This window comes from Hemicordylus capensis, chromosome 2, assembly GCF_027244095.1.
Source record: "Hemicordylus capensis ecotype Gifberg chromosome 2, rHemCap1.1.pri, whole genome shotgun sequence".
NCBI classification, from domain to species: Eukaryota; Metazoa; Chordata; class Lepidosauria; order Squamata; family Cordylidae; genus Hemicordylus; species Hemicordylus capensis.
Genome location: NC_069658.1, coordinates 252,716,742 through 252,729,235, shown reverse-complemented (window position 1 = coordinate 252,729,235; position 12,494 = coordinate 252,716,742). Strand labels below are relative to the sequence as shown.

General features: G+C 44.2%; 1 protein-coding gene across 8 annotated transcripts in view; it reads left to right on the top strand.

Annotated features, from left to right (window-relative positions):
* Nucleotides 1–12,494, top strand: part of LOC128344760 (solute carrier family 2, facilitated glucose transporter member 5-like) — a 66,365-nt gene that overhangs the window by 53,196 nt on the left and 675 nt on the right. For all 8 annotated transcript variants that reach the window (XM_053295576.1, XM_053295582.1, XM_053295578.1 and 5 more), the window contains 3 exons: nucleotides 9,218–9,319; nucleotides 10,428–10,503; nucleotides 10,628–10,755. In XM_053295576.1, the coding sequence (XP_053151551.1) occupies nucleotides 9,218–9,319; nucleotides 10,428–10,503; nucleotides 10,628–10,755 (306 nt within the window). The remainder of the gene's footprint in view (nucleotides 1–9,217; nucleotides 9,320–10,427; nucleotides 10,504–10,627; nucleotides 10,756–12,494) is intronic.

Below are 12,494 nucleotides of genomic sequence, written 5' to 3'. Positions count from 1 at the left end.
CAGCTCAGGAGTTCTTAGTGACAATGGGCCTATTCCAATTGGTCTCTGGATCAACACATGATGCTGGTCACATGCTGTGTTTGGTTTTTTGCTCTGCTCAGGGTGGTGTTCCATGGGTGGGGACTCCTGTCATCTCCCCATTGCCATGGACGAACCACCATCATTTTAAGCTAGAATTTACAGCCTCAACCCACCTCTGCAGGGGTGAAGGATCTATTGGGTTGGTCCACCTGAGAAGGTGATTGGATCCAATACTGGGGCGTGGCATCCATTGGACAAGGGGGGACAGTTGCTCCCAGGACCACAGGGTCTGAGGGGTCCCCAAGGCCTCTTGACCAGTCCCCGTTGCCCACTCTCCTGCACCCAGCCTGCCAGGGGCGTAGCCAGGGAAGAGGGGGCCCGTGTTCATCCCTCTCTCTGGCGTCCCCCCACAGTGAGGGAAATAATGAAGAAAATAGGGAGGGGTGGAGATGGAGGGCCCTCAGGAGCTGGGGGCCCGTGTTCTTTGAACCCTTTCGCTCAATTATAGCTACGCCCCTGCAGCCTGTGAGCAAAGCACTTGCCAGCTCTGCCTTCCACCCGAGTCCCAGGCAGCTTAGTTGTTGCTCCCACCCAATCTCTCCAGTCTCTCATGTGATGAGAGGAGACACTGAAAGCGAGTGATGTCACTAGTATGCAGCCATCTCCGCGAAATACACACACGAGCGAGCGAGCGAGAGGGAGGGATGGCTTGGCTTGGCTGGAGTCTGGAGTGCTGCAGGCATTAATGGCTGTGCTGAGTCTTACTACTACTGAGGAAGGAGGAAGAGAGGGTTCCATGAAACAAAAGATAAGAAACAGCATAAACAAAAGGAAGCAACTGTGCTGAGTAATCAATTGAAAAATGATGAGGGAGATGAGGAGAATGAAAGAGGTGGGGGTGAGGGCAGCGGGCTGATTGCTGGTTAGAGTGCTGGAATAGGACCGGGGAGACCCGAGTTCAAATCCCCATTCAGCCATGAAACTAGGTGGGTGACTCTGGGCCAGTCACTTCTCTCTCAGCCTCACCTACTTCACAGGGTTGTGGTGAAAGAGAAACTCAAGTATGTAGTACACCGCTCTGGGCTCCTTGGAGGAAGAGCGGGATATAAATGTAATAATAATAATAATAATAATAATAATAATAATAATAATAATAATAAGTGGCCCCAGTGAGGCACTACCTTGGCGTGGTTGTGGGGCTTGCGTGCTCTGAGGAAGGTGAGAGCTATTCCAGAGGTCCAACCATACTGGACAGGTCTCACCAGAGGAGCCAGACAAAGAGTGCCTCTCCCATCAACAATATGGTGAGACGTAACTTTAATAAATCTATACCGGATCGGTCATCGCCCGGGTCAACAAGGACCGCGCCAGATGCTATAGTCCCTCGACATCTGGTGGCAAGTGGGCAACAGGACTCAGGATCTTCAGTTGAGCAACCAGGGCTGAAGACAGCAAAGTTACTGGAAGAAACGTCGCTTAACCGAAAAAAATATACGAAAAATGCCAACAAGGAAATAATGACCAGCTATTACAAGTCTAGTCCAACTAGAAGAGGTTATTTAAAAAGAATGTACCAAATTTGGAAAGAGAAGCATCCAGATACAGAAATAACAGAACAAAGGCTAGCAGACCAGAGAAGATTCATAATAAGAAATAAAGTATTCACAGGAGTTGAGCTGGAAGAACTGCAAAGAGTAACACAGGTTCAAGATATGGAAGAAGAATTACCACCAACTGAAGCAGTTGCTCAGGCGCAGGTGGAGGAGGTGTTGGAAATAGAGGATACCACTGTTGCTGAACTGTTTCAAAAACAAAACCAGGCAACCTCCCCTTTGCCTTCACCTCAAAAACCTGAATGCCGTTTAACAGAAAAGCAACAAGAACTAAAGCAAAAAATAACTGAACACATGAACCAAACAACCACCAGGGTTCGACTTCCAGCTCTAAAAACAGTTGCCAAAAAACAACTTGCTCAGGTATTAAAAGATGTCAATGCTGCACTTGCAGAAATAACAACCAATAATTTGCAAGAAACAAACCAACTAATGTACAGTGCAGCAACAATAACAACACAAGAGCTCAGATATAAGATCAGTGGACCTGTCAAAAAAGAAAGCAGTACATCACCTAAATGGAAGATTAGATTAGAAAATAAAATCTCCAGGCTTAGATCAGATGCTAGTAAATTGAAAAATATGAAAGACAAGAAGCTGAAGAATGAAAACACCAAACAGTATCTGATCCAAAAATACCACCTAGATTCAAGAAAAATTAGAGAAGTCCTGGAAAAAATAAAGCAGCAAATAACAGCAGTGTCAAAGAAGATTAGCAGATATGAAGCCAGAATTACACAACACAGGCAGAATCTCCAATTCCAGTCGAATCAGAGACGTTTCTACCAAAGCATAGAAGGAGAAACTGCAAGAAACATAGAAACACCAAATAAAGAAGAAACAGTGCAATTCTGGGGGAAATTATGGGACATTCCAATAGATTATAATAAAAAAGCAGGCTGGATGAAAGAGGTCAAAAATGTAACCAACAAATGCAAGATCTAATAATAACACCAGAATTAATAAGTGAAAGAGCAAAGAAAATTAAAAATTGGACTGCGCCAGGTGACGATGAACTGCATGGCTTTTGGCTTAAACACCTAACAAGCCTTCATAAACAACTATCAAAACAGTTCAATCACATTATAAAAGGCGGTGATATTGAACAATGGCTAACAACTGGGAAAACTCATCTCATCATGAAAGACCCAGCAAAAGGTGCAGTTCCAAGTAATTATAGACCGATAACCTGCCTGCCAACCATGTTCAAATTATTAACTGGAATAATTGCAGATGAAGTGATGCAACACTTATTAACTAACAAACAGCTTCCAGTTGAACAGAAAGGAAGTTGCCCGAACACCAGAGGCACAAAAGACCAGCTGCTGATTGACAAAATGATTTTAGAAAACTGCAAGAGAAGAAAAACAAATCTAAGTGTTGCATGGATTGACTACAAGAAAGCCCTCGATTCATTCCCTCACACATGGATCCTAAAATGTTTAGAAACAACTGGTGTCAGCAAAAACATTCAGATATTTATTTAAAAAGCAATGAGCATGTGGAGTACACAGTTAACAATCAATGGCGAGGCACTTGGACAGGTTAGCATTAGAAGAGGCATTTTCCAAGGGGACTCACTATCCCCTCTGTTGTTTGTAATCACCATGACCCTGCTTTCACAAATACTAAACAAAACAGGCCTCGGATACGAAACATCTAAAACATCAAGTCAAATCAACCATCTGCTCTGCATGGACGATCTGAAGTTGTATGGAAAGTCCCAGTCAGAAATCGAATCACTGCTAAACACTGTCCGTATATTCAGTAGCGATAGAGCAATGGAGTTTGGACTAGACAAGTGTGCTGCATTAATAATGAAAAGAGGGGGGAAAAACAAAAACAGAAGGAATAGATCTGCCCAATGGAAGCAACATCAAGAACCTGGAAGAGAACGAGCGTTACAAATACTTGGGCATTCTCCAGGCTGATAGCCTTGCACACACTGAAGTTAAAAGAAAAATTGGAAGTGAATACATCAGGAGAGTTAGAAAAATCCTCAAGTCCAAACTCAATGGCGGGAACACCATACAAGCCATAAACACCTGGGCTATACCTGTTATCAGATACACTGCAGGAATAATAGACTGGACCCCGGCAGAGCTAGAGACGCTAGATCGTAAGACCAGGAAAATCATGACCATCAATCATGCTCTGCACCCCCGCAGTGATGTAGATAGGCTCTACCTCCCTTGCAGCTCAGGTGGAAGAGGAATGCTGCAAGTCCATCAAACAGTAGAGGGGGGGGGAAGAGGCCTTGAAGAATATATAAAGGACAGTGAAGAAGATGCACTTCAAATGGTCAAGAACGCAAAACTATTCAACACCAATGAAACCAAGCAGGCCTACAAGAAAGAACAAGTCAAGAACCGAGCAGAAAAATGGAGAAATAAGCCCCTGCATGGTCAATATTTGCACAATATAAGTGGAAAATCAGATATCACCAAGACCTGGCAATGGCTTAAGAATGGCAACTTGAAGAAAGAAACAGGGTTTAATACTGGCTGCCTAAGAACAGGCACTAAGAACAAATGCAATAAGTGCTAAAGTAGAAAAGTCAACAACAAACAGCAAGTGCCGCCTTTGTAAAGAAGCAGATGAAACTGTGGACCACCTAATCAGCTGTTGTAAGAAGATCGCACAGACTGACTATAAACAAAGGCATGACAAGGTAGCAGGGATGATACACTGGAACATCTGCAAAAAATACAAGCTACCTGTAGCCAAAAATTGGTGGGACCATCAAATTGAAAAAGTTGAAGAAAATGAAGATGTAAGAATACTATGGGACTTCCGACTACAAACAGACAAACATCTGCCACACAATACACCAGATATAACTGTAGTCGAGAAGAAAGAAAAACAAGTTAAAATAATCGACATAGTAATACCAGGGGATAGCAGAATAGAAGAAAAAGAAATAGAAAAAATCACCAAATACAAAGATCTTCAAATTGAAATGGAAAGGCTGTGGCAGAAAAAGACCCAAATAATTCCAGTGGTAATTGGCACCCTGGGTGCAGTTCCAAAAGACCTTGAAGAGCACCTCAACACCATAGGGGCCACAGAAATCACCATCAGCCAATTACAAAAAGCAGCTTTACTGGGAACAGCCTATATTCTGCGACGATATGTATAACAATAACAACAACATTGACAATAAAATTCAGCCATCCCAGGTCCTTGGGAAGGACTCGATGTCTGGATAAAACAAACCAGTCAATAACACCTGTGTGACTGTGTAAACAAGAAATAATAATAATAATAATAATAATAATAATAATAATAATAATAATAATAATAAATGGGATTTTAAAAAGCAAGCATGCAGGAGAGAACAAGTACAATGTGTGAAATGAACTGAGAAATCAAATGGGGCAGGGGAAATGAGGAAAGGGGTGGCTGGGGTGGGCTACTGACTCACCAAAAAGGGGATGAAGATAATATAAACTGGGATTTTTAAAAGCAAGCATGCAGGCAGGAGAAAGAACTAGTGCAATATATGTGAATTGAGAAAACCAGTGCAAAAAATAGGGGGAGATCATGAGAAAGGGGATGGAGGGGGGGCTGGGGGAAGCAAGGTATGAAATGGTGACTGGAGGAGAGGGAAGGAGGAAAAGTAGGATGAAGAAGTTTCCCCACTCATGTGTGGGTACATAGCACTTTTTTCTCCTTAAACGTCTGCTTAAAAATCATTGCAAAAACCTGGATCTATATGAATGTGTGGTATGAAAGGTTAACTTCCCACCCCATTCCCTGTGGATTATTTTTCTAATGTGGATGTCAAATTTATGTGTAAAGTGCATTACCAAAACATTACCAGTATGATCTATGAGATTTAAAGTTTTAAGCTTCCTATCAATAAACTGGTCTTGTGGCAGCAATTCATGCTAAGCAGGGTTCTGCTTTGCTAAGCAGGGCCGTCCCTGGTTTGCATTTGAATGGGAGACTACACATGAGCGCTGGTTACGAGTGTGGCAGGCAGGCCCTCCGCCAGCCCACAGTGAGGGGCCCAATTTAAAATCTTGTCCCCAGGTCCATTCCAACCTTGCTACGCCCCTAATCCAATAGGATTCCAAGAAGCCTTGGAAGGGTTTAGAGTCAGCTCTGCTAGTGATTCTGTCGATGCTCTGGTGCAAACATAAAACAATGAACTGACTAGAGCAGTAGAAACAATTGCTCCGAAGCGTCCTTTCCAATCTGCTTTAAAGTTAGCCCTGTGGGAGCTGAAGCAGTGAGGTAGCCTACTAGAGAGCAAGTGGACAAAGATTCGGTGTGGATCCAACAGATCACAGCACGGAGCACATCTGAATATCTATCCTCTGGCTTTGTGGGTGGCAAAGAAGCAGTTCATTTCTGCCCGCATTGCTTCCACAAATTCACATCCAGCAGAGTTGTCTAGGGTTCTGAGGGGGCTAATATGTGCCCCTCCCCCTTGAATTTGAACTTGGAACCATCAGTCACTCGCTGTGACATCTTTAATTACTTTTTTGTGGATCAAAATCTTTCATATTTGGGCCAAGCTGTGTTCACTGCAGAGTATGTTATAGAGGTGTCCAGCAACTCCTCTTATAGTATTAGTTTGTATCAATTTCATTCATTCATTCATTCATTCATTCATTCATTCATTCATTCATTTGATTTCTATACCGCCCTTCCGAAAAATGGCTCAGGGTGGTTTACATGGAGAAATAACAAACAAATAAGATGGAACCCTGTCCCCGAAGGGCTCACAATCTAAAAAGAAACATAAGATAGACACCAGCAACGGCCACTGGAGGTACTGTGCTGGGGGTGGACAGGTTACTCTCCCCCTGCTAAATAAAGAGAATCACCACGTTAAAAGGTGCCTCTTTGCCAAGTTAGCAGGGGTAGTTCAGTTTCTGAATCCTGAGGATGTGGACAAACTGATTCGGATGATATGTCCTACAACCTGTTCTCTTGACCCCTACCCAATTTGGCTTATTGCATCTGGAAGCCACATTATCAGAGAGGGTCTGGTAAATATTATAAATGCTTCTCTGAGGGAGGGCAGGATGCCTCCTTGTCTTAACGAGGCTATTATTAGATCTTATTTGAAGAAACCTGCATTGGACCCCTCAGTGTTAGCTAATTACAGACCCTTTCCCAGTTTTCCATGGTTGGGCATGGTGATTGAGCGGGTGGTGGCCTCTCAGCATCAGGCAATCTGAGATGATACAGATTATCTAGACCAATTTCAAACTGGCTTTTGAGTGGGCTATGGGGTTGAGACTGCCTTGGTCAGCCTGAAGGATGATCTCCACTAGCTAATGACAGAGGGAATGTGACTCTGCTGATCCTTTTGGATCTTTTGGTGGCTTTTGATACTATCAGCCATGGTATCATTCTGGATTGCATGAGGGAAGTAGGATTGGGTGGCACTGTTTTATAGTGGTTCCCTTCCCATTACTTAGATTCCAGGTGGTGTTATTTGGAGACTGCTGTTCTGCAAACTGAGAACTAAAGTGAGGTGTTCCACAAGGCTCCATACTATCTCAAATGTTCTTTAACATCTACATGAAACTGCTGGGAGAGATCATCAGGAGGTTTGGTGCAAGATGTTATCAATATGCTGATGTGCACCCAAATCTATTTCTCCATATCGACCTCATCAGGAAATGACATCACTTCCCTAAAGGCCTGCCTGGAGGTGTTAATGGGCTGGATGAGGGATAACAAACTGAAGTCGAATCCAGATAAGACAGAGGTACTGATGGGGGGGGGTGTCAGGACCAGAGAGATGGTTTGGATCTGCCTGTTCTCCCCCCCACCCCGCCAAAGATCAGGTACATAGTCTGAGATTGTTCCTGGATCCAAAACTCTCTCTGGCTTCTCAGGTTGAGGTAATGGCCAGGAGTGCTTTTTATCAGCTTCAGCTAATATGTCAGCTACATCCATTTCTGCAGGTAAATGTCCTTAAAACAGTGGTTCATATCTGGTATCGTCCAGGCTCAACTACTTTAATGCACTCTATGTGGGGCTCCCTATAGTCTGGAAACTATAGTTGGTACAGAAAGCAGCAGCCAGACTGATCTCTGGGACAACCCGGACATATAACACTGATTTTAAAAAAACTGCACTGGCTGCCGATATGTTTCTGAGTGAAATACAAAGTGCTGGTTATTACCTATAAAGGGTCCAGGGAATTTAAGAGAGCATCTTCTTCATCATGAACCCTGCCGCATATTAAGATAATCTGGGAAGGTCTGGTTATGGTTGCCACCAACTTGTTTGGTGGTGACTCAGGAGTTGGTCTTATTAAAAATAATAAAATGAATAGAAATTAACTAAAAACAAGCCTCAGTTAAAGTTAAAATTACTTTACTGTTCCTTTGAGAACTCCTGGTTTCTGAAGTATCTTTACATCTGAATGATTTGTTTGTTCAATGTTACCACTAAACAACCAGCAGCACCCATGATCTTTATTAGTTTACATTGTTATCCTATCCTCCTTACAAGGTGTTCAGGATAGCCTATGTGGCCTCCCTCCCCATACCCCATGGCACCCCCATTTTGTAATCACAAGGACTCTGTAAGATAGGAAAAGCTGAGAGAGTGATTGGTCCAAAGTCAACCAATGAGCTTCATATCCAAGCAACAATTTGATCCCAGGGCTGAATTCATCACTCTGTCCATTATACCCTCCTGGAGGTGTTACACACAGGGCTTTTACTTCAGATCTCCTCCAGAATGGAGTGTGCCAGTCCACATATTAGCTGCATTTACCCTGAAGTAGCTGCAGGCTATCAGGGACTAGGACAGACAGGACTTTGTCCCACCCACCCACCCGCAATCAAGGCTGCACATTCTGGCTTAGCCCAAAGTATGTCCGGCTTTAAAAAATCCTCTAGTTTCAGTGGCTTTTGAAAAAACAACAACCCGTGGCTTCTGTTATGCCCCGCCGCTTCTCCCTTGATGTGTGCAGTGGCCATGCCAGTAATTCGGCATTTTTCAAAACTCAGTGAAGGGGAGTTTACATAGGCTTTAGATATGCAGAATGGATGTAACCTGAGCCTTTTTGTCTGAGCTGATTCCATTAGCCTGCAATTTTCTTCATGACAGAGAGAAAGCTCTGATTTCTGCTTTAAAATTCCCTGCCTCTTAAATTGTCTGGGGTGTATGAGTATGTGTATGTGTGTTGGGAAACATGACATTATGAAGGCAGTCACTCACAAAGGTAAGGGTTAAGCGTCCTGCTGTTTGATCCAGCTTTTGGCAACTTGTCATGCCATTCTTCAGGTCCTCCATAGCTGTCAGACTAACAACAACAACATCAGCAACAAAAAGCTCTCTCACCTCCTCCTCTCTTTGATGTGATTTGTGATTGGTTGGAGGAAAAACCTGGAACAAGCTGGTGAGAACGCACAGGGAAAAGATCTGCCAGGGATTGCGGAGAGGAGCCGACCCTATGTAAACGGCCCATTTAATCCCCCGAATTAAACATCTTGCAAATGTGCTGCAAAGCAGATTCGCTCGTCAGATACACCTCAGCATGAATGCATGTGTGAATAACTCCCTGGCTTATGATGGCGCGCTCTCTTCCCTTCCTTTAAATGCTCTAGATGTATGTCATTGATTCTTGGGGACGGAGGTTTCTACTTCTCGTTGGCTTTGGGAGCTGCAGCATCTTGTGCATTCTGTTAACTATGACAATTCAACTCAAGGTTTGTAATTCAAAACTCCAAGCATTGCTGTAATTTAGAAGTTAATGTCACATGATGTGCTGCTTTTGGCACCCTCCCCTTCTCCTCTACAACCCTTCCTGAATAGCACTCTCACAGACCCTTAAAGCCAGCTGGGAAGTTGGCAAGCCATTCCCCCTCTCCCCCCAATGTATGTTTTAAAACAGTAGCGTTTTGAAAAACAGGATGTCCTCCTGGTTGATTCACTTACAGAAGAAGATGTGAGAGCAAAGTAATTCTGAAATAAGTGTAATGGGCAGGGTGGTAGATTCTCCTTGACAGATCTTTCCTGCAAAATGAAGTTGGATGTATTCTCATGCCACATGCTCCATATGGACAGAGCTTTTGAAATTCTCTGGCATCTACTGCATTCTATGGGCCCATGGCCGGCCGGCCCGCTAGGTGAACTAGGCGGTCACCAAGCAGTCGCCTAGGGCACCAAATGGGCAGGGGCAGCGACAGCCTGGGTCACATGTGGCCCAGGATTGGCCTTTGTCCTTATGGACGGGTGCACCTTGTGGGTGCATGGGCGGGCTACCATAACCCTCCCTTCCTTGCTTGCTGTGGCCTCCGCCTCTGCCTGCTGCTTTTGTGGGGAACTATAATAATGTTGCCACATTGTGTGGCAATGTAATGATAACTTCCCACAAAAGCAGCAGGTGGGGGCTGCGGAGGTGGCAGGGAGGAGGGCGGGCAGGCGATGGGGAATGCCTGCTTGTTTGTCTGCTGACTTGGCCACTGCCATTATAATTTGCCACAGAAGTGGTGGGTAAAGGCTGCAGAGGCAGTGGCCAGGCGGGTAGGCAGGCAGGTGACGGGCAACAAGGAGTGCGAACCTGCCCGTGTCAACAAAGTACATACAGTACATGAGCAGGCTGTCAACGGGAGGGGTGCCCGAGTGGATGGGGTTCACCTGTGTGGGGTTCACCTGTAGCACCCCTGAGTCTTGGGCTGGCCCTGTGTGGGTCAGCAATTGTATAGCAAAAGGGATGCCAATAGCACAGAAGGGACATCCTCTAAGTCTAAAATAAGGTGCACCTAGCAACCTCATTCATGCATGATCTGAATAATGATAATATTTTCCCCACAGGATACCATCTCATGGATGCCTTACATAAACATGTGTTTTGGCATTTTGCTAGTTGGTGCACACATGTTTGGACCGAGTAAGTATTCACGTGATGCATGTACTCAGCTCCATGGGGGAAATGCAATGTATGAATGGGATAAAAATCATGAGTGAGTCCATTAATAATGGTATTCAATGCCATATCTTTTCTCTCCACCCAGATCTAGTTCCCAACCTGATGATAACGGAACTGTTCCTTCAATCATCCCGCTCCTCAGCCTATGCGATTGGTGGATGTGTGCGTTGGTTTTTCAATTTTTTAAATGGATTTACAATCCTCCATGTCTATGTGAGTGATTTGGAAGATCGGTGTGGTGAGATGGGAGTGGATGATCTGACCAGTAAAACAAGCCAAGCCTGCCCCACTCTATATCTCCCCAAAGCATATGAAGACGTGTTCTTCAGATGACCAATTTATCATCATCTGCTATATCTAAAAACTCAGATCAGTGGCAGTCATCAGACTAAATTACTCCCAAGTAGCCCTATTGACATTAAGTAGTTCTCTCAAATCCTTCCTGAGAATGACTGTTAACTAACTTAGTCTGGATGTTAGCCAGTACTTTTAAAGCTGTATTTTAAGATCTCTCAGAGATGTAAAACATTTGCAACATGGTGGACTGGGATTCAAATCTCCAGTTGCCTATACAACTCACTGCATGCCACTGAGCAAGTCTGTCATTCAGCTCAGTCTGACTGTCAGGGAATCTGGATCTTGAACCAGAACCTTCATGTTCTGAGGCTGTGGACGGCACTATTGAAGTTTTGGCTTGGGGATGGGGGCACAGCTCCGAGGGAGAACATGGGATGACATGCAGCAGATTCCAGGTTCTGTTGATAGAACCCTCAGACAGGGCTGGAAAGACCCCTGGCTGAAACCCTGGATAACTACTGCTGCTCAGTGCAGGAAATACTGAGCTAGATAGACTGGGGGTGCCAACCATTTTTTAGCCTACTTTCCAGTAGGCTTATGAGATCACCTGACATTCTGTGTGTATGTCACTCCATGTGCGTCCCCCGCCCCCATCAACTTTGCAATGCCTGGCCCAATATGAATCAAATTGGGTACTGTTGTAGGGACACATAGGGACACCTCAACGGTATAGTTTGTAATGATGTCATCCACCCAGATCCAAGATGGCGGACATGTGAACATTTATTATCTTGATTGATTGATTGATTGTATTTATATACTGCCTAATATAGAAATCTCTAGGGCGCTTTCCAGATTAGCTTCCTAACAGCAGGAAAATGCTCCCATTCAGGCAAATCACATTCGAAACATAAATAGCGGAGGAGCAGTCTCACGGAAAGTAACAACCCGAAAAAACAGCAATTTTCTTATGCCGGATATACGACGTCATAGCACTATATTGCAGCGATTACATTTGAAACAAGGCGTTGGAAATCTGAACGGCACCCTGCTGTCAGCATAGGGACTGTGGTGTCACAATGCAGGAAGGGTGGAAGCACACTTCTGAGATACGACGTGACCCTGTTGCAGGGTCTAATCTGGAAAGCGCCAAGGCGGTGTACAGAACTAACACATAACATAAAATATAAAACATTTAAAAATTCATAAAAAGATAAAAATAATAGATAAAAACACATTAAAATTTAAATCTTGTCCCCAGGCCCACTCCAACCTTCTGCTGAGTCAAACCCTTACTCCATTCTGGCTCTTAGCGTGCTGCTGCCAGTCAGTGTAGACAATGCTCAGTCTACTCTGACTAGCAGCAGCTTTCTAAAGTTTCAGACAGGAGTCTTTCCCAGCCCTACCTGGAGAAGCTGCCAGGGACTGCACCTGGGTCCTTCTGCGTGCAAAGCAGACAATCCATGTTATTTTAATTAGTTCCGATCTTAATTGTGAAGTTGCCTTTTAAAAGGATCTGTTTCTTTTTCAAATGGTGGCCTAGATTATATTGCATGGTACCTTGAACATGTGATAGAGAAGATGCTGGATTCAGTGGGTTAGGAAGTAAATAAGTGATATTTGGAGGCCCTTAGTGTGTGTTTCATATGTGTGCA